Below are 25,965 nucleotides of genomic sequence, written 5' to 3'. Positions count from 1 at the left end.
TAGTTTCTGGGGCACAGGGACTTGGTCTGGTATCATCTTCTAAGACCCAGCAGGGCAGCCAGTTTGGGCCAGGAGCCACTCCCAGGGCAGGGCAATTTCCATTGCTGTCATCACACGTAGGGGGCTAAGTGCAACTGACCAGACAGTTGGGTTTCTCAGACTTCTTTAACTGGAAAGATCACAACCCTTCTTACAGGGAGGATATTCTATACCCGAAGCCCATTTGGCAGTACCCACAGCTGAACCAAATTGGGACCATGATAAAGGAAGAATGCACTTATTAGAGCATTATTTATTAGTGCATCTTGGCAGGGCTTTGAAAATGGACACCAAAGCAAATGAGTTTAAACAATGTTCAAGAAATTCAGCAAAACAAAGGAAGACCTCTCTGAACTTTTGGAAAGGATTTATCGGGACTACAGATGCCATACTAATACAGACCCCAAAGCCCCTGAAAATATTAGAATGGTAAATTTGACCTTTTTCTGAGCTAAGTACCTAAGATATGAAGAGAAGGTTGCAAAGATTAGATGGTGCATTTAGAATGAACCCTTCTCAACTGGTAGGTGTTGCTTTTAAAGTGTGCAACAGGGAACAACAGAACGCCACTTTCCTGGCAGCGGCATTGAATACCTAAAAGGCAAGTAACCCAAAGAGAGGTAAGCCACTATTGGGGAAGGAATAATGCACTTACTGTAAGGAAGACCATTGGAAAACAGAAGAAAAATGATAAAAGATGAGAGCTTCTCATATGGTAGAAAGAGAGGAACACAGTGATGAATGAAGAAGCCCAGAGGCTCCCTTGGACTTGAGGCATCTAATTCCCCACAGGAGGCCCCAGTAAAATTGACAGTGGGGAATGAACTGATGAACTTTCTGATAGACCTCACCCTGAAGTTTTCACCAGAACAGCTTGACATCAGAGTTTCACCAGACCACACTTTAAGCCTACAGATGGCGCTCATGAAAATCCCAGGAAAGGAGATGGAGCTCTCCCCCCACCTCCTGCCCCCAGGTCTACAAAAAGATGAGACCAGAAGTGTGTGTTGTCAGCACCCCAGGGAAGGCCGAAAACACATGGCCAGTATGAAAACCATTAAAAAGGGATGCTGGGACACCTAATCTAAAACAATATACTCTAGGCAAGGGGATCACTTCTCCCACAGATTGACTTGTCAGAATACAAACCAGTGTATTCAGAAAAGGACAGAGAGGGCCAAAGAGTGGGGTTTCACTTGGATCACACCTCATCTGGCTGGAAATGTAGTGCACAGCTGTTTTGATCCCTGAGGCACTCTTGGACACTGTGCTGTAGCACATTCAAAATAGTGCCCATTACGGGGGAGATGCCAAATTACAACGGATTCAAAAGTATATAATGGGGCCTTACCTACACAACACCATCCAGCGAGTCAATCAGAACTGCATGATTTGTGCTAGAAATAAACCCAAAGACTGCTGTTGGACATCCCCAGATGAGGACCCAACATAGGAACCCATGCCACTGAGGACTGGACTCAAATGCCTTGAGCTGCAGGAAATTTCAGATGCCTGCCAGCATTTGTGGATACTTTTTCAGGATGGGTGGAAGCATATCCCACCTGGACAGAAAGTCTCTGAAGAGGATGCCTGGTTCTTGAACCAACTGAAAGCTGAACGTGAGTGTGGTATCACCATTGATATCTCCCCGTGGAAATTCGAGACCAGCAAGTACTATGTGACCATCACTGATGCTCCAGGACACAGAGACTTTATCAAAAACATGCTGACCCAGGCTGACTCTGCTATCCTGATTGTTGCTGCTGGTGTTGGTGAACTTGAAGCAGTTATCTCCAAGAATGGGCAGACCCATGAGCATGCCCTTCTGGCTTATACTCTGGGCGTGAAACAGCTAGTTGTTGGAGCTAAAACAACAGATTCCACTGAGCCACCCTACAGCCAGAAGAGCTATGAGGAGGTTGCTAAGTAAGTCAGCACCTACATTAAGAAAATTGGCTACAACCCTGACATAGTAGCTTTTGTACCAATTTCTGGCTGGAACAGTGAAAACATGCTGGAGCCAAGTGCTAGCATGCCTTGGTTCAAGGGATGGACAGTCAGCCCTGGAGATGGCAATGCCAGAAGCATCATGCTGCTTGAAGCTCTGGATTGCATCCTGCCACGAATTCATCCAACTGACAAGTCCTTGTGTCTGCCCCTCCTGGACATCTACAAAATTAGTACTGGTACTCTCCCTCTGGGTCGAGGGGAGACTGGTGTTCTCCAACCTGTCATGGTGGTCACCTTTGCTCCAGTCAACATTCCAACTAAAGTAAAGTCTGTTGAAATGCACCATGAAGCTTTGAGTAAAGCCCTTCCTGGTGACAGTGTGGGCTTCGCCATCAAGAACGTGTCTGTCAAAGATGTTCATCATGGCAATGTGGTTGGTGACAGCAAAAATGACCCACTGATGGAAGCAGGTGGCTTCCAGCTCAAGTGATTTTCTTGAACCATATCAGTGCTGGATATTCACCTGTGCTGGATCGTCACACGGCTCACATTGCTTGCAAGTTTGCTGAGCTGAAGGAGAAGGTTGATCATCGTTCTGGGAAAAAGCCGGAAGGTAGCCCCAAATTCTTGAAATCTGGTGACGCTGCTATCATTGATATGGTGATTGGCAAGCCCATGTGTGTTGAGACCTTCTCTATCCTCCTCTGGTCATTTTGGTGTTTGTGACATGAGACAGATGGTTGCTGTGGCTATCGTCAAAGCAGTGGACAAGAAGGCAGCTGGAGTTGGCAAGGTCACCAAGTCTGCCCCGAAAGCTCAGAGGGGTAAATGAATATTATCCCCAGTATCTGCCACCCCAGTCTTAATCAGTGGTGGAAGAACGGTCTCAGAACTGTTTGCCTCAATTAGCCATTAAAATTTAATAGTAAAAGACTGGTGAATGATTAACAATGCATGATAAAACTTGCAAAAGAAAAGGAGAATGCTTTGTGGACCACTTGTTTTGTGTGTAGTAGTTTTTAAAATCAGCACTTTAGAAAAACACACACATAAATAAAAAATCAGTACTTTTTAATTGGTTAAAGCCCTCCTGAAGGAAATTGTCCCCTGATTTGGATTAAGGCATTGGAACAACATTCATCCTGGAGACCGCAATCAACAGGAAAAACTGAGAAAATGAATATTACTTTAACTTGGGATACAGCCTTGTCAGCTGCCCTGCTGTGGATCAGTGGCTCCCAGAAGCAGGCTTATATTAAGCCCCTTTGAAATATTGTATGATAGGCCATTCCAGGTGTCTGCCTCGGTGGGAGAATCCAGAAATGCTCTAAAAGAACTAGCAGTTGCCAAATATGGTAGAATATTGAGCACTAAACTCTGTTCATGAGGTCTGCCTATCCAATGGAAGTAAATGGTAATTTCATTGTAGCTGGAGAAGCATCAACCTATTTGTTCATTTTTGTCCAAATAAATAGCATAGGAATTTAGTATATGTATTGGGAACTGGAACAAAAACTCCAAGTTCAATTACAAATTAGACAACCAAATGCTAAGGGGTTTCATCAGATTCAAATAGTTGTAGATAAAAAAGGAAAGAGGATTTTACTACTGACTAAAGATTCTAAGGAAGATTCATCACCCCCATTCAGCAGAAAGTAGCCAGAGTGGTCTTCATCCCTTTCCCCACAAGATTGTGGAATATGGACACTGACAGTGGGGAACTGTGATAAGGAACAACCTTTGTATTCTATTATAAGTTAATCACAAAAGAGATGTTGCCTATAAGCTTAAATTATACATCATGGCCCATCTCTGGGAACCCTGCCTCTCAGATAATGAGCGTGAAGCTAAAATACCTTTGTTTAGCTCACAGGAAACATCCTGACCAGCCCACCTGTGAATGACTGCAGGAAGGAAGAAATGAACACATCCTCTCCAGAGACTGACTGGAACCAGGAAATGTTTGGCTTTAGTCCCTCTCCTTTTAGTATAAAAGAAGCCTGAATTCTAACTCAGGCAAGATGGTTCTTTGGGACAGAAGTCCACTATTTTTTGGTTTGTTGGCTTTCCAAATAAAGTTACTATTCCTTGCCCCAACAACTTGTCTCTCAATTTATTGCCCTATCGTGCTGTGAGCGATACGAGCTTGGACATGGTAACATTATCTTCTAGACCTTACTCTATAACTTCTGAAAGTCAGCCATTATTTGTATTTTTATTTCCTTATGGAAAATGTTTTTTCTCTGGCTACTTTTAAGGTTATCTCTTTAAATGGGGTTCTCAGTAGTTTAAATATATGCCCGGGTGTGGTGTTCCTTCTGTTTATTCTGTTTGAGGTTTACTGAGCTTATTCTAAGGGGGAGAATTCTAAACCCTTTAGTCTTTCCAAGTAATTTCTTTACTTATGGTAAAAAAAAAATACAGCTCTGATTTATACATCAAATCTAAACAATAGTTGTCCCTTGCTTTTGCTGCAGGTATTTATGAAAGGGGAGAGAAGGAAATAGGTATTTCTTGTAGTGATCCACCTGCCTCCCAGTTCTTAGCCAGCTGGTTTCACAGATCAGAGTTGCTGAGTGTTGACAGGACCTTTAGGACCAGAAAGCAGCTCAGCCTTCTGGAAAAAGAGCCTCAGGAGGCACTCTGCCAATGTCTCAACGTTACAGAGCCCTGTCCCTGAACATGGGACCCGGAGGGAGGGAGTCCATCTCGCACTCCACTGCCAGGCATGCAGCTTGGTGCATGAATTCTATTACGAACCTCAGCTCAGCAGTTTTTGGATCAAACAGATTAAAGTACACTTTTCAAGACCACTATACCCAGAAGACATATTTCATCTTCTAGAAAAATCGGCCGCCTCTTTTTTTTCTGAGGACCTCTGCAGAGACTGAATGAGAAGACAGCTTTGCAGGTGAGAACAAAGGATCATTGCTCTGAGACTCCTCATCTCCTTCTGTTTCCGCACTGAAGTGGAATGAATAAAAATGCTACTGTTGGATGTGTATAAGAATTTCTCATCTGTGTTGAGAATTATGCCAGATGAAACGGAATTATGCCAGATGAAAGGGAAGCTATTCCCTTTGAGAAACCTGTATCAGGCATCTACTGTGTGTACGGCAGTATCCTAATTCTGTGAGAAGTTTTTCACTGGATAAAGACAGGCTTTTATTCTGAATTGATAAATTTGGAGCAATTTGGGAGCTTGCCATTGGTAGATGGGTGATAGAAAATGTAATAGCATCTGGGAAGGAATAGGCTGGTTCAGGTCTCAGTATATAACAGAGATTGTTGACATACTATGCAAATATGATCTTATTTAATCCTCTAGTAACGTACTAAGTTACATAGTCAGACTTTTTTCCCCCTTGGATAAAGGATGCCCAGGGAAATTAAGTGCCCTGCTTGAAGTGTCAAAGAGACAAGGTAGATTCTAGTAAAAGAATTACAATACAGATGATATTAAATATGAATTTAAAACTATAAAAAAGAATGTAATTTTAAAAATCTCAGCTGTAATGCCCCTATATTTGGTGTTTCCTTCTAATTTTTTATCTTTACATGGTTTATGTAAATATGAACAGAAAAATACTTTATAGCTAGTTAGAATTTTTGCACTGTCATTTTAATCCTTTTCATGTTCATCTTTAAGACTCTCTCCTATGACAACATATATATCATAACTTTTATGTTAATGGGTTTTAGAGTAGTAAAATAATGATAGATCATAGTTTATGTAAATTATAGAGAGACACTGAGATTGTGTCCAATACTTCCCTGTTACTTAATATTGTATTGCTTTACAAACTTTTTCAGAGTATTTTTCTTCATTTGAATTGTTTTCTTTGAATAAATTCCCAGTTCTGGAATGGCTTTGTCAAAGGTTTCAAAGTGTGCTCTATAGGACTTTGCCCACTATCAATGCTGGCAACCCACTAAAATGAATCTCCTCAGTTTTAGTCAACTGCGTTTACTGAACACCATATTTGTGTTTTCAGTGTGTGTGTGCACACACGTACAGAAAGTTCTCCCAAATGTACTTGTTGATACTTTAATATCCCCAGTAAACTGGCATCAAATTGAATTTTTCATATTTTCATGTAATCTTTTTGTGAAATGCTCCTCGCTAATGTCTGATTAGTCTTTAGAAATGATACATGTCTACTACTGTCTTGATACTTTCCAAGATACGGCACAGGTACTTCTATTCTGGTCTGAGCCTTTTTTCAGAGGAGCAACTGGTAGAAATTCCCATGCCCAGAACATAGTTGGCCTTCTGCAAGTACTTGTTGAATGAATGAAGGAGTCTTTTCCCTCTTGGTAAGCAGAGTGACTAAATCGATTATGTTGATACAAATACATAGTACATTCAATCACTAAACAGACATCGAGTCCTTACTGTGTGTAATAAACATTGAGAATAATAAAATAAATCATTTGAGGCCCTGCCCAGAGGACTGATAATCTAGAAGACAAAATGCAATTTACTGTAACAAGTTGTGTGATTGAAATATGTACATAACCTTAGGGGAGTGCAGAAAAGAGAGTGATTTGTATTGTTTGGATTGAGGAAATAGAGGGAGTCAATAGGGGAAAACCTGAAATTTGAGTAAGACTTTGAAACGGGAGCAAAAGCTGGATTTAGAAGGTCTTCTGGAAGTAGAGCATAAATAAAATGAAGAAAGGCAGGAGTTGTTAAATCAGATACTGAGTTAAAGAAATATTCTGTGGTCTTCTGGGGAATAGAAGGACGACAGAGGAGACTAATAGACTTTACCTTGATAGTAAAAAAAAAAAAAAACTCATTTACAGGACTTAAGTAAGTCTTACCAGTCCCAGTGACTGCCCACAGCAGCTACAGTCAAGATACAAACAACACTTTAAAAATTAACTTAAAATGGGTTAAAGACTTAAATGTATTAAGACTTGAATTCGTAAAACTCCTAGAAGAAAACATGGGGGAAAAAACTTGACCTTGGTCTTGGCAATGAGTTTTTGGATATGACAACAGAAGCACAAGCAACGAAAGCAAAAAATAAAGTGGGACTATATCAAACTAAAAAGCTTATGGAGGGCTTCCCTGGTGGTTGAGAGTCCACCTGCCGATGCAGGGGACACAGGTTCGTGCCCCGTTCCGGGAAGATCCCACATGCCGCGGAGCAGCTAGGCCCGTGAGCCATGGGCACTGAGCCTGTGCATCCGGAGCCTGTGCTCTGCAACGGGAGAGGCCACAGCAGTGAGAGGCCCGTGTACCGCAAAAAAAAAAAAAAAAATGCTTATGGAGAGAAAAAAAACAGTCAACAAAATGAACAACCTATGGAATGGGAGAAAATATTTGCAAACCAATAAGGGGTTAATATCCAAAATATGTAAAGAACTCATACAAGTCAAGAGCAAAAAATATATATTATATATATATTTAATCCTGTTTAAAAATGAGCAAAGAAGCCCTGAAAAGACATTTTTCCAAAGAAGACATACAAATGGCCAATAGGTACATGAAAAGATGCTCGAAACAAAATCACAATAATACCTCACACCTGTTTAAATGGCTATTATCAAGCAGACAAGAGATAAGTGTTGTCAAAGATGTGGAGAACAGGGAACCCTAATGTACTGTTGGTGGGATTATGAATTGGTGCAGCCACTATGGAAACAGTATGGAGGTTCCTATAAAAATTATAAATAGAACTACCATATGATCCAGTAACCCCACTTCTGGGTACATATCTGAAGGAAATTAAATCACTATCTTGAGGAGACACCTGCACCCCCATGTTCATTGCAGGATTATTCACAAGAGCCAAGACATGGAAACAGTCTAAGTGTCCATAGATGGATGAATGGATAAATAAGTTGTGGTATATCTATACATTGGAATATTATTCAGTCATGAGAAAGAAGAAAATTCTGCCATTTGTGACATGGATAACTTGAGAGCATTATGCTAAGTGAAAAAAGTCAGATAGAGTAAGACAAATATGCTATGATCTCAGTTACATGTGGAATCTGAAAAAAAACAAACTGATAGAAACAGAGAAGAATAGTGGTTGCAAGCGACCAGGGGTTGGAGGAGATGCAAAGATGTTGTTCAAAGGGTACAAACTTCCATTTATGAGATAATTTCTGGAGATCTGGTGTGTAGCATGGTGACTATAATTAACAGTGTTGTATTATGTACTTGAAAGTTGCTAAGGAGTAGATCTTAAATGCTCTCACAACAATGCAAAAAGAAATACGTGACGTGATGGAGGTGATAACTAACCTTATTGTGGTGATCATTTTGCAATGTACCTATGTATCAACTCATCACATTGTACACCTTAAACTTACACAACATTATATGTCAATCATATCTCAATAAAGGTGGGGAAAAAAGAGAGATAACCACCTCCCTAGTGGTTCTGGTCTAGACTCTCCTCCCCTCAAATCATGAAGGGACCTCCCGGTTAAATGAAGGGACTATTTTTTCTCCCCAGATAACTGACAAAAAGTCCAGGTAAAAGGGAACACATATGCAAAATCAAAACATTAATTTGTCCAAGATTCTCCAACATGTTAAGACAGCAGGATCAAAACATGAAAAGAAGTCTTTGGTAACTGGAGCATGACTGCCAATAGACGCAAACTAATACTAGTTCCATTTCTCCAAGTACAGATTCTACCTGCTCATCCCAAAGGACCACTGTTCCCAAAGGGTTGAGCTGAAGAGGAGCAGGCCCTGAACACAGTGACCAGAGAGCTGGGAAGCCAAAGTAAGTAGAGAAGAAGCCAGCTGAGGTCAGTTTCCTAGCATTGATGAGCTAAATTCATGGATACCAAAAACAGACCGGGGATGACCTTTAAAAGAACAGTCAGGAACTTAGGTAAATAAATGAGTTTAAACAACAATGACTTTCTCCTAATATCTACAGGGTTCTGCATATTCCAAATTTAATGCCATTTTGAGTCTAACAAGAACTTTCCCCATAGTTCTTGTCAGGAAGAGTTAGCCGGTCATTCCCAGGGATATGACAGCTGACATCTAACACCATCCTCTCTTCAATGGCCAGTTCTAGTGCAATCTCCTTTAAGAACGCTATAAGCTTCCACTGAGAAGTATTCTCTGTCTTTTGTGAATCTCGTAGGCCTTAGGCAGAACATTTGATTTGCCACAGTCTTCTGTCTACATTTTTAGTCAGCATGTTATGATCCAGTTCTTCTGATCATCCTAATTTCCTACAGTGAGTCAAAATGCAGAAATGCTGCTTTATCTTACATAGTGATATACACTATACACATCAGACTCTTAGGTTTAGGGATGGGCTAAGGCTCAAGAAGAGGTGAGGATTGGGGATAGGGTGATTGAATTCGTTTTCAATATCATTTGGTAATACAAATGAGAATAATTTATATTTTAAAGCACATCAAAATGGCTGCTTCAAAATGTCATGAATTCTATAGCATTGTGATTGCATATTTATGGGATAAGTTAGCTCTCTCTATGGGGCATATGTTTGTTGTGTACGTGTTTTATTTTCCTTATTAGATTATGAGTGCTTAAACAACAGGAAATCTAAGCTCACAGTTGCTCAGAGAGTTAGTTGATCAAAATTAAGTGTATCAGTCAGGGTCCAAGCCGAAAAGTAGATTTGTTACAGGGAATCGACCGTATGCAATTGTGTGGACTAGTTCAGCAGTTTCTGTAAGGCTGTTTCTTCCCACCTGGTGCTGAAGACTGAAGTACACAGGGAAGGTAGCTGGGAAAAGAACGTGAGAGGGAAAAAGAACAAGCTGAAACCCACAGTTATAAGCTGAGGCTCACGGGGCCAGAGAAACTTTGTCGGTCCTACTGACCCTGACCTTGGTAGAATGGGTGTCCCGCAGAAGCCAGGTTCCTTTGGTAAGGAGCTAAACACCCACACCTGGCCCAGGTGACAGACGAGCTGAAAGCAGACCTGGGGAGAGTGAGGCACTTGCCAACCCAGCCCCTACCTTGGGTCGTGAGTTTAGCTGCAAAACGCCTGCTGCTTCGACTCTGCCCTCCAGGTGCTCCTTAGGAATCTCTCTGTGGCCCACCTTAACTGGAAATGTGCAGAGAAGGGAATTCTGAGAAATGTAGTTCAGCCTAGCTGAGGGGACACTCACCACAGTTGTTGAGATGACAGTGAGTTCTCAATAAATATTTATTGAGCGATTGCATAAGTGAAAGACTGCATGGATGAATAAATCAATACTTAGGTTTCCAGGCTAGTCACAAACGTCTATTTCAATGGTAATGAAGCCATACTAAGATACCCTTGAATAAAAATCAAGGCCAGACTTTGGTAAGGAGAGCCTTTATTTGAAAGGATTATTTCAAGAGTGGGGAAAAGGAGTGCTGTAACAGAGAGAGGGTATTATTTCAACAGGAGAATTCTTAGACCATAACATCTGCAAACACCTGAAAGGTCAGGCAGGAAATGGTTATTCTTTTACGGAAAGGAGTAAGCAAGGTTCATGGGGGATCATTCTGAATGCCAGTGGTGGCTCTGGCTGAGCGTAGGTCACAGTGCAGAGCCCTGTGTGGAGGAGAGAAGCTTGACTAATGTGCGCTCAAGCCCATAACTTTTGTTAAGACATCAGAACACTTCGTTCTGATGGTTCAGTGGGGATAAACGGTCAAGCTAACCATTTATGAAGGAAGAGTAAACAGGGCTACAAAGAACCCAGTTCTTCTACCCATTTTTTAATTGGGTTGTTTGGGGGTGGGGTTGATGTTGAGTTGTATGAGCTGTTCATTTGTTGAAGATTGGGAATTTGAAGGCTTAGTAGCTGGCCTTGTCATAGGTAACAGGGGGACACGGTGAGTCTTACTACGCCAAACGGAAGAAAGGACAGTGCTTTGCAGGAAGACATTTCAAAAACACAAACGGGATGGAGAAGTTTCTTTAGCAATTGCTGTTTTCCAGGATAACAGGGCTTAGGTGTCTTTGTGTGTCTTGCAGCACTTCTCATCCCTTGGTTTTCGATCCTCTCTTTAGATTAAGGTACCTGCCAAGATGTTCCACTTACAAGGCCCGCAACTGCTGCAGATGTTAGAGAAATCCTTGAGGAAGAGCCTCCCTGAGTCCTTAAAGGTGAGAGTGGAACATTCTTAGGGGAAAAAGGACTAGCAACAGCCTCAGAAAAAGGTGGGCAAGAGAACAAGCATTCACTGAGCACCTACTCTGTGCCAGACGCTCACTCATCTTGCATCTCATTTAGTTCACATCATCTCTCTGCAAGGCAGGTACATCATGTCTGTAGAACCAAAGAGGAAACGGAGGCTCAGTTATGACCTGACCAAGATCACAGCAATAGTGAGTGGCAATGCTATGATTGGAATCCACTATGTTCTTTGCTGTGTGATGACCCAAAAACTTTCCCTTGTGCCCTTTCAACTCTTACGTTGTATAACACTGGAAGTTTGTCCAGAACTGGCAAAGTTAATGTGTAATTTATTCTTCCCAAACAATCAAGTGCCCGATGAAAAGTTAACCATTGTGATTCTCCTTTGTAATTAATAACTGGTCAATTTCTGTTTTGTCAAACCCCAAAGGATTATTATGTTTAACCTGGGGTGAGACAGAAATTGTGTTTAAGAAGTGATCTTATACCACAGAGAAGTGTTTTTTCTTGCAATAATATATGTTGCAAAGGGACTAGGCTATTGTTAAAGAGTGTCACTGCATTATGATAAAGGCATTAATTCATCAAGGAGACATAAGAAAGGCTGAAATGTATACACCCAACAACAAAGGCTCAAAGTACCTGAGACAAAAACTGATAGAACTGAAAGAAGAAATAGGGAAACACACAGGTATAAAGACTTCAGCATTCCTCTCTCAGCAATTTGTAGAATAGACAGAAAACCTATAAATATATGTGAACTTATTACATATGAAATACAATGAACCAGCCTGAAGTAACTGGCATTTATAGAATACTTTCCACAACCACAGCAGAGTACATATTATTTTCAAGTGCACATGGAACATTTACCAAAGTAGACCATAATTTTGAAAAGTTTAGAAGAATTGAAATCATACCAAGCATGTCCTTGAACAATATAGAGTTAAACTCAAAATTAAAAAAACCTGAAAGGTGTCTGGGAAATACCTGAATTTCTAGAAATTATATACTTCTAAATAAATCATGCTTCAAAATCACAAGTAAAATTAGAAAATATTTTAGTTGAACGAAAATAAAAATACAACTTTTGAAAAGTTTTGGGATGCAACTAAAGCAGTGATAACTGGGAAATAGATAGCATTAAGCGCTTATAATAAAAAAGAATAATGGTCTCAAATCAATGCTTTAAGTTTCTACCTTAAAAACTAGAAAAAAAAGTAAATTAACCTCAAAGAAAACACAATTAAGAAAATTATGAAAGATAAGAGCTGAAATCAGTAAATTTGAGAAGAGAAAAACAATTAAGAAAATCAATAAATCTAGACTCTGGTTCAGTGAAAAAAATCAATAATGTTGGTAAAGTTCTAACCAAACTGACCAAGAAATAGAAGACACAAATTATAAATATCAGGAATAGAACAGGGAGCATTACTACAAACACAATAGACATTATAAAGATATTAGGATACACTGTTTTCAATGCTGAGCTCATAAATTTCACAATGTATGTTCTGTGGAAAGCACAAATTACCAAAGGTCACTGAAGAAGAAAAATGCAAACTATATTGTCCTATATCTATTGGAGAAATTGATTTTGTAATTTAAAACATTCCAACAAAGAAAACTCCATGTCCAGATGGTGTCAGTGGCAATTTTTACTACACATGTAAGGAAAAAATAATACCCCTTCTACACAAACTCTTGCAGAATAGAGCAGAGGAGAAAACACCTCTCAAATCATTTTATGAGCCCAGAATTACCCTGATACCAAAATCAGAAGTGGGTATTACAAGAAAAGAAAACTACAGAACAATATCCCTTGTGAACAGAGATTACCCTCAACAAAATACTATCAAGTCAAATCCATCAATATATCGAAAGGATAATACATCATAACCAAGGGGAGTTTATCTTGGAAATGCAAGGCAGGTTCAACATTCAAAAATCAATCAATGTAATTCACCATATCAACAGACTGAAAAAGAAAAGCCATATGATCTTCTCTCAATAGATGCAGAAAAAAATATTTGACAAAATGTAATATTCCTCATAGAAATAAAACTCTCAGCAAACTAGGAATAGAAGGAATTTCTTCAACCTGATAAAAAGCATACTGGAAAAATCTACATCTATCATCATACTAAATAGTGAAAGAGTGAATTTTCCTCCTGAGATCGGTAACAAGGCAAAGATATTCATTCTCACACTTCTATTCAACATGGTACTGGATATCCTAGCCAGTACAATAAGGCAGGAAAAAGAAATAAAAGACATATGTATTGGAAAGAAATAAATTAGTGTTTATTCACAGATGGTATGATTGTGGAATGTAAAAAATCCTAAGGAACCTACCAAAAAGCCACCCTAAAAAGCTCCTAGATACATAACCAAGTTAAGCAAAGGCTTTAAGGTGAATATACATAATACAAAAATTGTTTTTCTATGTGCTAGCAATGAACAATTGGAATTAAAAATTAAAAATCAATACCTTTATAAGCAACCTCCCCCCCCCAAAAAAAAAAACAAGCGACAACAACAACAAAAAACCTTAGGTATAAACTGTTAATTTACAAGGCTTGTCTCTAAAATAAATCTCATTTTCTTTTGTTGATGAATCACAGCTCTGGACTTCTCAGGGCAGCATGAATATGATGTATATTTCAGTATAGTTAATTACACTGACCCTGCTGATGGGAAACCTGGAAGGAATGGCATCATATTACACCTTTTTTTACCTTTTTCTGGTGCTCTGACACCTTGTATAGGGATCATGTGTAGACTCAGCTATGAGTGCTGAGTGCAGCCCAGAGACACTGAGCCTTCTGACTGAGGTAGGGTAGGGAACTGTCGAGAGGAACAAGGTCAGGAGTCAGACTGCTCTGACCCCACAAATTCATTGTTTTCTGGGTAACACTGCAAAAAGTAAACATCTCTAAGTCTCAGTGCTCTTGCATGTAAAATGAGTAAAACTGGAAAGTAAATACACTCGGTAGACATTCCTCAACCTTAAAGAGGGTTATGATTACCTTGCAGGGCTGTTGGGAGGATTAAATAAAATATGATAAAATTTATAGCCAACACATCTAGAACACTTACCAAATGTCAGGAACTACACAAAGTGCTCGACATGAACTCAAAAGTCTAACTCAAAAGTCATTTGGGGCTTCCCTGGTGGCGCAGTGGTTGGGAGTCCGCCTGCCGATGCAGGGGACGTGGGTTCGTGCCCCGGTCCAGGAAGATCCCACATGCCGCGGAGCAGCTGGGCCCGTGAGCCATGGCCACTGAGCCTGCGCGTCTGGAGCCTGTGCTCTGCAACGAGAGAGGCCACAACAGTGAGAAGCCCGTGTACAGCAAAAAAAAATGACTATGTAGATTTGTGTTTACTGACATGGAAATATGCTCATAGTATAGTGTGTATGTGTACGTATGGGGGGGGAATAGATGTTAAATTAATATGTATTAGGTAATTTCATGTTTAAAAACAATGTGTAAATAAACGGAATAAAATGGAAAGAGAACACTAAATTCTGCAATGTGATAGTAGATGATTTTTAATTTATTCATTTTATTTATCTGGATTTTAAAAACTATTCATATAATATTCTCATTGTTTGACCCCAAAATCTAGAACCTAGTAGAACCTGAAGATTGAACTGAATGCCCTATTAGGTACTTACCCTCATTTCATAGAAACAAACTGGACTGATCAAACGCAAGACACTTTGCCAACCCTTCCTAATAAGCTGACCCTCTCACTTTGTCCGGATACTGCAGGTTTATGGGACCGTCTTCCACATGAATCAGGGAAACCCATTCAAGCTAAAGGCCCTGGTGGACAGGTGGCCTGATTTTAATACAGTGGTTATCCGCCCTCAGGAGCAGGTAAGGTGCTAGGTGTGGAATGAATTTGCATCTATGTTTGTATTCACTATGAACCTACCATGTACCTTGCAATGTGGTAGACCCTGGGGATACCAAAATGAATTGCAGTAATAGTGAACAAGTCCCTGTCCTCAAGAACTTCACAGCCTGGAGGGAAACATAGACAAGCAAATAAATTACAACATGCTTTGAAAATGTACAAAAACATACGAGATACAGAAGTAGCACTGAGCAAGAGATGATTAAAACTGTAGATGTCAGGGGATGCAGGGAGAGGATCAGAGAGCCTTCATAACAGACATTTCACCAAAACTGAATTTTGAAGAATAAGAGGTTTTTGACAGGTTGACAAGAGCAGAGATTGCATTCTAAGTAGAGAAAATAACACCCCAAAATATGTGAAGTGAAACATGAATAACGTTAAGGAAATATAAAGAACAAATTACAATGCTTGTATCTGGGAATATATTTTCAGTACCAGACTTTTAAAAATCACTCAAACTAAGTGGTTAATCTGTTTCAAATATAAATATGTTGGAAGCATATTGCAAATATAAAATAAAAATTCATCTCATAGTATTTTGATATAAATTATTTACAAGTAAAATTTAAATGTATAGTGACTTTAAAAAAGCAAATTAAACAGAATACAAAAATAAAGATAATTTAATTATTGAAATCTAAAAATGGAATAATATTCGCTTTTTTATGCAACTTTAAAACAGAGATTGTTGGTGGTATTAATGCTGAGGGCATTTCTGTGCAACACCTTCCAGCTATTCTACCCTTGTTGGGTAGTTGTTCTCTCCTTCCTTTGCCTTCAAAATAAATCTCGCCCTTTATTTGTTAATTTTGAGCAGATCTTATTGAGCAAGTGTCGCATTTCCGTTTTGTTGGGAATATGAATTATTTTGTAAACAATAGTGCATTGTGGGTTACATTTTAAAGACATCACGTGTCTTCACTCTGTATAGCTTTATCCCATGTGAGAATTCTAATACAAAGTTACCTGTGTCAATTTCAATATTGTTTTCGTAATCCATTTGTTCTGAGACTCTTTGAAACAGAGTAACATTTACTCTTGCAATGGAAACTTGTCTTTGACAAAAATTCCTTCCTTCTCCTGAGGATTACAGAATTACTGAAGAATGCTTTGTAAACTGGTACGTGGTTGGCTGATTTGAAATTGTAATGTAACATATAAATACCTAGTTCATCAAGTTTTTCTTACTCATAAGTGGAATAATTCATTAAATCCTTTACTTAGTCTTATGATGTAAATGATTCAGGAATGATGATAGTACATCAAGAAGAATATCAATATTTAGGTTTGTAAAACATCACTGTATAATAAATACCAAGCACAAGTATTCCAGTCACTGGGTCGAGTCAATTTGATTTATTTATATTACCCAACCAAACAGGATATGGCAGATGACTTTGATCACTACACCAACAGCTACCAAATCTATTCTAAGGACCTCAAGAACTGTCAAGAATCCCTTAGCACATCAGACGTCATCAACTGGAAACAACATTTGCAGATCCAAAGTATGTAAGGGATCTGGGATATGTGCTGGCTGCTAGGACTGCTCATATCTATGTACCCGTAGGGTCACTTTTTATCCTGAGTACATCCCCCTACAACCTTTATTTCCTTTTACCAAACTCCAGACACTCAGCTTGATGTTCATTCTCTGTATCAGCTGCCACCACCTCTTCAGTGGAGTTGAATTCAAGCATTACAAACTCTAAGGTTCCTTTAAGAACGTGTGAGTGATGCAAGTTCTCGTTACCGGAGGATTCATGATATATTTTTCAGTCATATTCAGGATCCCTTAGGGTGATTGGATGTGAGAGCAGAGCTCTCCCTCTGGCCTTCCATTCCTAGAATTAGAATGATAAGTCCTTGTGCCACAGAGCACTACCCCAGTCACAAGAACACCTGTCATTGTTGGAGTCAGACTCCCTTGGGTGATATCCTTGCTCTGCCTGTGACTTGCTTTGTGATCTTGTGCAAGTGATGTAACTTAACTATTATTCAGTTCCCTCACATATAAAAAATGAAGATAATTAAAGTACCTAAAACATAAGGTTAATGTAAGGGTTAAATGTGGTATCAGACCAATACCTGGGCATGTAGTATGTGAACATGCAAGGTTGCCTACTGTTTTCTAAATACCAATTCTCCTTGATTTCACAGTACTGTAGTCAGGATTTCTAGTATTATCTCTGTATTGCAGAAGAGAAAACATGCTTAGGTAGCTACATGGCCATGGTCACATGGTCACTTGCAACAGCAGAGGCAACATCGTCTGACGTTAAGTCCTGCATAGCTTCTGTTGGGAAGCTTCGTGAAGCATCTAAATGGACAATTGCTTTTCTCCTAACTTTATCCCTCTCTAGGTTCACAGTCCAGTCTGGATGAGGTGATACGGAATCTTGCAACCACTAAATCCGTTCAGGTCAAGCAAACGCAATGCATTCTCTATGTGATGTCTGAGACAGCGAGGAAACTTCTTCCTTCCCTGCCGGAGACAAAGAACTTACCTGCTGGATACGGCACACCCAAAGCCATGTGAGTTTGAAAAAAGACGCTCTGCACTATTCGCATCTTTCACTATGGAAGTAGCCTCCCAACTTCTCCCCTTATGTCCCCCTTGTCTCCCTACAGTCCATTTCCAGGGTGATCGCTTTTCGTAGGGAATGTGGATTATGTCCATTCACCTGCCAAGAAGCCATTGAGGTTTCTCAGCATACTTTTTTTTTTTTTGCGGTACGCGGGCCTCTCACTGTTGTGGCCCCTCCCGTTGCGGAGCACAGGCTCCGGACGCGCAGGCTCAGCGGCCATGGCTCACGGGCCCAGCCGCTCCGCGGCATGTGAGATCTTCCCGGACCAGGGCACGAACCTGTGTCCCCTGCATCGGCAGGCGGACTCTCAACCACTGCGCCACCAGGGAAGCCCTCAGCATACTTTTAATAAAACCAAACTCCTTTATGGACTTTCAAGGTCCCGTAAGACCTGGAACCCATCACCTTTTGGACTTCATTCTGTCCCTCTAGCTGACTCCCACCAGCAGCTCTGGCCATCTTTCTGCGGCTCGATCTCATACATTCACACATGCATTTGCACTTTGTCTGCCTACAGTGTCCTTCCCTGTGATCTTCATATATTTGCCTCTTTCTGTCATTCATACTCTCAAATGTCATTTCCTCAGAGAGGTCTTCTCAGAGAACCCTGTCTAAAACCACCGCCTCCCATAAGTCTTCAACTGCAAAACCCAATTTTTATTCTTTATTGCATTTATCATTATCTGAAATCAGCCTGTTTGTGTGTGTACTGACCTGTTCGTTCTTTGACCCTCTCCCCTACAACATTTCAAACTCCACAAGTGCAGCGACCTTCTTTATGTCGTTCACTGATAGATCCTCAATACCAGACTGAACACACAGCAGATGCTTGAAAAATACGCATTTAATGAGTTCACTTCACAGAGCAAAAGTTTTCCAGGAGGGCTTCCCTGGTGGCGCAACGGTTGAGTGTCTGCCTGCCAATGCAGGGGACACGGGTTCGAGCCCTGGTCTGGGAGGATCCCATATGCCGCGGAGCAACTAGGCCCGTGAGCCACAACTACTGAGCCTGTGCGTCTGGAGCCTGTGCTCCGCAACAAGAGAGGCCGCAATAGTGAGAGGCCCGCGCACCGCGATGAAGAGTGGTCCCACTTGCCACAACTAGAGAAAGCCCTCGCACAGAAACGAAGACCCAACACAGCAAAAATAAATTAATGTATTAAAAAAAAAAAGTTTTCCAGTAAAGAGAAGTTAAACAAATTATATATTTTCCCCCATTGATGTCCAGTCTAACACTGAATAGAACGGAACACTGGTGGTGGAGATTTGAGCTGGAGATGCCCAATCCTAGGACCCCCTGTGTGTTAATGTACATGGAAAAGCTTTGTTCACATTGTATCACACGTGACACCTGAAAAGCACCTGCACATCTATAATCTCATTTGATTCTCCCGTCCACCCCATGAGATAGACAAGGTAGGAGATATTATCCCTAGTTTCCTGACAGAAAATAGGCTCAGATAATGAAACAGCTTCTTCAGGTCCCATGGATGGTTAAGGGCATAATGGGCTTGAGTCTAGATCTCCTAGTTCCACATGGTGGGCTAGGACCCCCCCCACCCCCGCCACCGAAGCCTCTTTACAGCCTGCAGATGCCTTCAGATTCAGTGTTCTGTACTTCGGGGGCCGCCTGCATGCCACATCACTCCCCCTCTCTGGACTTCATTCAGTTCCCACAGTGGCCAAGGACCCTCTGATGCCAACATTCTAAGATTCCATGATTCTAAGCTCTGGCTTTACATATAGCTTGCTAGCATGCGCTTTGGGGCACTTGCCTATTTTCTGTTTACTATTTTTCTTATCTGTAAAATGGGGGTGATATCAATTCCCTCATATTAAGGGGAGAGTCACTGCATTGCTGAAAGGACCGATACTTAATTTTTATGTACTTCTTATTGTTTATGGGCACAAGTCCTAGGTACTCATGATGTAATTGCTCTTATATCAGTATTTTTGGATATCCCTGCTTTATAAAGAAGAAATGGAGGCAGAGAGACATTACATTGCCTGCTCGAGATCACACAACCAGCCAGGTTATGAATCCCGGCGGTCTGGTTGCAGAATCTGTACCTTTACCTGTGCTCTCATTTGCATTGTCTGAAGACAATTTGGGGGCAAACAAATATGATACTCCACAGTATGTGTGATTTATGGACTGTTCTTTTTCCTTCTTCTCAATAGTAACCAAGAGATGTTTAAACTCTCATCCCTGGATCCTACCCACGCTGCCTTGGTGAATAAATTCTGGCATTTCGGTGGCAATGAGAGGAGCCAGCGGTTCATCGAGCGCTGTATCCGGACCTTCCCCACCTTCTGCCTGCTGGGGCCTGAGGGGACCCCTGTGTCCTGGTCCCTGATGGACCAGACAGGAGAGGTGCGGATGGGGGCCACCCTGCCTGAGTACCGGGGCCAGGGTCTCGTCTCCCATATGTTGTTTGTCCACAGTCATGCTCTGGACAAACTCGGCTTCCCCGTATATAACCATACAGACAGAGCCAACAAAATCGTACAGAAAATTAGTCACAATCTGCAACACGTCCCCATGCCCTGTGATTGGAACCAGTGGAACTGTGTGCCTCTGTGAAGCAGCCACGAACCCAAGACAGTGCTGGGTGGGCTGGTCACATGGCAAGAGATGCTGGCGGAGGGGTGGGGGGGAGAGAAAGAAAGAATAAACTGTAATCAGCAGTAAAGCAGTGTGTGTTGTTTGGGCTCTGGGGAAGCAGCATGAGTGGTCAACAGAAGCACCAGAGTCCCTTCTCCCAAATCACTCATGAATTTCCCTTTGGGTCCAGCAGACCTTCCTACTTCCTCCACATTCCAACCGTGGCAACCACCATTCTATTCTGTGAGTTCAACTTTTTGTTTTTGAAGATCCCACGTATAAGTGATATCATGCAGGATTTCTGTTTCTGTCTGGTTTATTTTACTGGTTCACAATTTTCTTCTAATACATATGGCTAGTAAGGAAACTATCCCTAATCAATAAGGAATAAATGCAACCCACTGCTCTACTGGTGCCAATATTCTTCTTTCCAGCACCATCATATCTTTCTCTACTTAGAACGTGTACATGGAATGCAGAGTAAGACAACTTAAGTACTATAGCTTGTCATATCACAATAGCAGGACAATTTAACATCTTGTTTTCCAGAAACAACACACATGCAAAAAGAAAATTGTTATTTAACAATAACTGTTAAAACGTATGTGGCAGAGATACTTTGAATTTGAGGTAAATCAGGAAAAATCTATAAAATTGGATCGAATTTGTGGGAAATTATCACACATAACATTTGTACATTCTGTGAACTAGGTTAAATCTGTAAATACTGAATATGACTTTTTTTTTCTAAATTGACAAGATAAAAAAATTGGCATGTTATCAACTTGTTTCAAGTTGCAGGATGAATATGAATTACTTGTATCAAGACAAGACTACTCTAGGTAGAAAGGGATACTTCAAATGTAACGTTCTTTCGTGTGTAAAGAGGAGTTTTACAATTAATATCAGCCATTATTCTCATACCAAGCTGTAGGACATTTTATACAGTTTAATAAAGGACTTTACATACTGAAAACCCTCCAACTAACATTGTATGTTATGTACTAGTGTGCTGTGCGGTTTCAGAAAATTAAAGCTTCGAAAATGTTCAGGAAGATGACTTTACTCTCAGCTTTCTCTTGTAGTACAATCCACCCTTCGAAGAGTTCAGAAAGGAAACTGAAAAAATGTTGCATTGTCAGCAAATATATTTTTAAGATAATGAATTTTTTGTCTTCCTCAAAAAGGAATTTGAGAATAGAATAGTGCATTAGGCACTAGTCTCTAGTGGTATGCATCTATATATTTATGTATATATATTTTTTTCCTCCAAGACACAGGAATTTTAAAAAATTCTCACATCTCAATAAAGCCATGAAACAACAAAATTCTCACATCTCTAATGAATTAGTGTAACCATAGGTATGATTATCAGAGAAGAAAGACACTGAGGATGTACCAGTGGTAGAAAAAAAATAAGAATTCTCCAAGCTGATACATCAAGGAAGAAGCACTTCCTTATTTCGGGAGATGACCTGAAATTCTGTTGGTCTAAGACAGCGCTTCTGTATGACATCTGCAATCAACATCGCATCACTGGAATTTTCTGAATACTGACAACATAAAACAGCACAGATTCTAGTAATAAATTATATTAGCTGCTTATTTTTTACCTGAAAAGGGCTTTATTTTATTTAAATTTTGAAGGGTATTTTCACCGGGATGTAGAATTTTATCACTGTTTTTCCTGAAGCACTTTTTGCGATACTGTTCCAGTGCACTCGAACTTTGTAGTGACGAGAAGTCAACTGCAATTCTTATTATTCCCTGAAGGAAGTGTGTCTTTTATGTCTCTGCCTGCTTTGTCCCCCCCCCCCCTTTTTAATTTTATGTATTTTATTGTGGTTGAAAAATATGAGATCTTAACTGTGTACAGCACAGTATTGTTCTCTATGAGCACAGCAGACCTCTAGAACTTTTTCATCTTACAAAATGGATACTTTATACTCATTGATAAGCAACTCATCATCTTTCCCTCTCCCCAGCTCCTGGTAGCTACCACTCCACTTTTTGCTTGTATGCGTATCATTACTTTAGATACCTCATATAAATGGAATCATGCACTATTTGTCCTTCTGTAACTAGCTTATTTCACTTAGCATAAAGTCCTCAAGTTTCATTCATGTTGTCGTATATTGCAGCATTTCCGTCTCTTTTAAGGCTGAATAATATTCCATTCTGTGTATGTACCACATTTTCTTTATCCATTGGTCTGTCCGTGGACACTTAGGTGGCTTCCACATCTTGGCTACTGTAAATAATGTTTCAATGAACATGGGTGTGCAGATAGCTATTCAAGACCCTGAGTTCAACTCCTTTGTCTATATACCCACGAGTGGAATTGCCGGATCACATGGTAGTTCTAGTTTTAATTTTTGGAGGAACTGTTATACTGTTTTTCACAGCGTCTGCACCATTTTACATTGCTACCAACAGTGCACAAGTGGCCGAATTTCTCTACATCCTTGCGAACAATTTTTTGTTTTTGCTTTTGGGAAAAGCTGGAATTGGGGGGTTTCGCCTTTGCTCACTCTGCATTAAGCTGGGGGGGAGGGGCTATTACCAATGAGCGTGCACTAGTTCAAACCAGCACCTTTGTTCTCAGTGGTTCCCAACATGGGGCTCTTTCCACTCAATACTCAGACTCAGGCAAGATGGAAAAATAAGTCCCTCAGGCTGCTCCTGAAAAGTCAGACCATTGCATGTCCGGTCCAGTCCTCTCATCTTCCCTGGGACAAGCTGGGAGTTGGGGTCTTCCTCCCAGCATGAAGTGCTGTGCTGCAGGGCTTGGGGGATTACGGTAAGAAGGTACCGCATATTTCCCTAGTGGCTTCAGTACTCCTGGTTTCATGCCCACCTGGTGTGCAGGAGCCTCTCAAGTGGTCTCTGGATTTCTCACAAGGGGAGTTGAGCTGTGTCTTATTTTAAAATTGGCGTGCCTAGGCTTTGGGGAGTGTGGGGTTTCCTATTATGCCATGTTACTGACTCTGACTGCTTTTATGACTTTCCTTTTATCTTTGCCTTTCAGAAATTTAATTATTATGTTTCTAGGCTTGTTTTACTCTGTGTTTATCATGCTTAGGGTTTATTGAGATCCTTGGTTGTGTAGGTAGATATTTTAAACCAAATTTGCAATTTGGGGGCCATTAAAAAATGTTTAGTTCCTCTCTTTTTTCTCCTTCTGGGACTGCAATTATACATCTGTTAGATAAATTGATACAATCTCACATGTCACTGGGGATCTAGCCTTATGTTATTCAGAATTTTGAATATTAGAACCAGAATTAGCTAAATTATCAGACATTCATGAACTTCACTGGCCTCCTGAGTATGACTGGACCTAGGGCCCTAAGGAAAGAATTATTGCCACTAAATTTTTTTTTTTTTTTGCGGTAAGTGGGCCTCTCACTGTTGTGGCCTCTCTCGTTGTGGAGCACAGCCTCCGGACGCACAGGCTCAGCGGCCATGGCTCACGGGCCCAGCCGCTCTGCGGCATGTGGGATCTTCCCGGACCGGGGCACGAACCCGCGTCCACTGCATCGGCAGGTGGACTCTCAACCACTGCGCCACCAGGGAAGCCCCAACCACTAAACATTTTTATGCACATTAGCAGATGCATATTGCATTGTATTAGATAATTTTTCATTTAGTTAATATAACATTTCTATATGCTTACCATGTACCAGGAACTTAAGTTATTATTGTCTAAGCAATTATAACTATGCATATCTAAATTAAGAAAAGATAGGATCTTATTTCTGCTTCTACCTAGGATTTAGAAAGCGGAGAAAGCTTTGTTCCCACACTAATGATGAGAAAAGGCTGGATAAACTACAAGATCATATATTTCCTGGAACTCATTAGGGATCAGTAGAGACAGGGAAACCCACTTGCCTGAATTTCCCTATTAGATAAGAGTACTATTATTTACTCCTTATTGTAGATACAGACACAGAGACATGGAAAGATCAACTAATCAGTCCAAGGTCACAGTAGGTAAGAGGTGCAGTCAGGATCTCAACCCTGTTAGTTCGGCCCCATCTTACTCATCTGAGCCCCTCTGCTGTGCTGCTTCTGTCGTCATTGGCAGCCCTAACCCAGCACCCAGAGAAACACTTCCACGAAAACTGACGCCAGTGCTCCTGAACCTTTTCCCTTGTACCTGACCCCAAAGTGTGTGAGAAGATTTATGTCTGCTATCCTGTGTAACACAGCAAAGGTAATAACCACAGAGTCAAGGAAGTGTCACCGGCAAATCCCATTAACAATTCCCGGGGAGTGTGTACATGTCCATCCTAAACTCCCAATCGATCCCTGCCCCCTCCCACCCTTCTGCTATATTTAAAATAGATAACCAACAAGGACCTACTGTATAGCACAGGGAACGCTACTCAATATTCTGTAATAACCTATATGGGAAAGGAATTTGAAAAAGAGTAGATACGGGTATGTGTATAAGTGAAAATTCTTTGCTGCACACCTGAAACTAACACAGCATTGTTAATCAACTATGCTCCAATATAAAATAAAAGTTAAAAAAAAATCAAAACCAGTTCCCGGGGAATACAAACAGAATCTGGGTAATAAAATAAAGGCTAACCTTTCTCTTTTCTTTTGTGCTTCATCTGGTTTCCTTTGCTCACAGGGTGCCTCGTGCAGAGGCCTCACACCCGGTGCTTCAGACCAGAGTTGCTGGTGTAAATGGCTGCACGGACGCTTCAGCTCTGAGGGCCTTGTGCAGAAGCACTGCCCACAACGCCAAGATTCAAGATGGTGGCAGCAGCAGAGGGCCGTGTGCACAGACCCTGCACCCGACACTGCCATCTGGAGCCCTGAGCAATACGCCTGCCCCAGACCCTAGAGAACTCCGCACCCGCCCTGCCAAGGAGAGAACCCTATAAGGCAGCACTGCCCACCACCTGTCAGGGACAGCGTGTGCTCTAGAGCCAGAACTTGCACCTCTCCATTCCCTGATGGAAGAATAAAGCTTTCCTCTGCTTCTAAGCTGAACTAGTTCTCATTTTATTGGTGGGAGCGATGCCACGCAGGAGAATCCTTCTTGGGGACCCACTGGAGAGGGTTGGTAACAGAAGAGCAGAGAAAACCCTTGGTTACCTGACATGACAACACTATTTTTTTCCAGCTGGGAAAACATTCCAGAGAGGTTAAGAGAGTAGTTTAAGGTTAAAGGGTAATAGAGACTCTTGAATCTTCTGACTGAGTGAGTGAATGCAAGGGCTGAAAGAGACAGAGGACCAGGGGTCTGGGTTCAGGTGGGAGAGAGAAGGACCCTACTCTTGCGTTGTAGATAGTCTTTGTGGGATATGGACTCTACTGGGGCCAAGGTGTCCACTAGGCTGACCCCTCCCCCACCCCACCCACTTTCCCCTTCGTTAACCATAAGTCTGTTTTCTGTGTCTGTGGGTCTATTTTTGTTTTGTTTTGTTTTGTAAATAAGTTCATTTGTATCTTTGTTTTTTTCAGATTCTACATATAAGCAATATCATTTGATATTTGTCTTTCTCTGTCTGGCTTACTTCACTTAGTATGATAATCTCTAGATCCATCCATGTTGCTGTAAATGGCATTATTTCATTCTTTTTTATGAATATTATTTTATATATATATACATATATGTATATGTTTGTATATACATACCACATCTTCTTCATCCATTCATCTGTCGATGGACACTTAGGTTGCTTCCATGTCTTGCCTACTGTAAATAG

General features: G+C 40.8%; 1 protein-coding gene and 1 pseudogene across 2 annotated transcripts; both read left to right on the top strand.

The window, feature by feature from the left end:
* Positions 1-1,747: 1,747 nt before the first annotated feature.
* Positions 1,748-2,821, top strand: LOC132429216 (elongation factor 1-alpha 1 pseudogene; annotated as a pseudogene).
* Positions 2,822-4,655: 1,834 nt separating this feature from the next.
* LOC132429951 (glycine N-phenylacetyltransferase) lies at positions 4,656-20,883 on the top strand. Of its 2 annotated transcripts, XM_060018961.1 has the most exons (7): positions 4,658-4,900; positions 8,645-8,741; positions 10,989-11,084; positions 14,893-15,000; positions 16,425-16,551; positions 17,407-17,578; positions 19,813-20,883. In XM_060018961.1, exons 3-7 carry the CDS (start codon positions 11,007-11,009, stop codon positions 20,213-20,215), a joined length of 888 nt encoding a protein of 295 aa, XP_059874944.1. In that variant the 5' UTR covers positions 4,658-4,900; positions 8,645-8,741; positions 10,989-11,006; the 3' UTR covers positions 20,216-20,883. The 2 variants fall into 2 exon arrangements, with proteins under 2 accessions (XP_069397064.1, XP_059874944.1); XM_069540963.1 differs by lacking the exon at positions 19,813-20,883 and having other exon boundaries at positions 4,656-4,900; positions 17,407-17,582.
* Positions 20,884-25,965: the final 5,082 nt, after the last annotated feature.

This window comes from Delphinus delphis, chromosome 8 (assembly GCF_949987515.2).
Source record: "Delphinus delphis chromosome 8, mDelDel1.2, whole genome shotgun sequence".
Taxonomy (NCBI): domain Eukaryota; kingdom Metazoa; phylum Chordata; class Mammalia; order Artiodactyla; family Delphinidae; genus Delphinus; species Delphinus delphis.
This window is presented reverse-complemented; position numbering and strand designations above follow the sequence as displayed.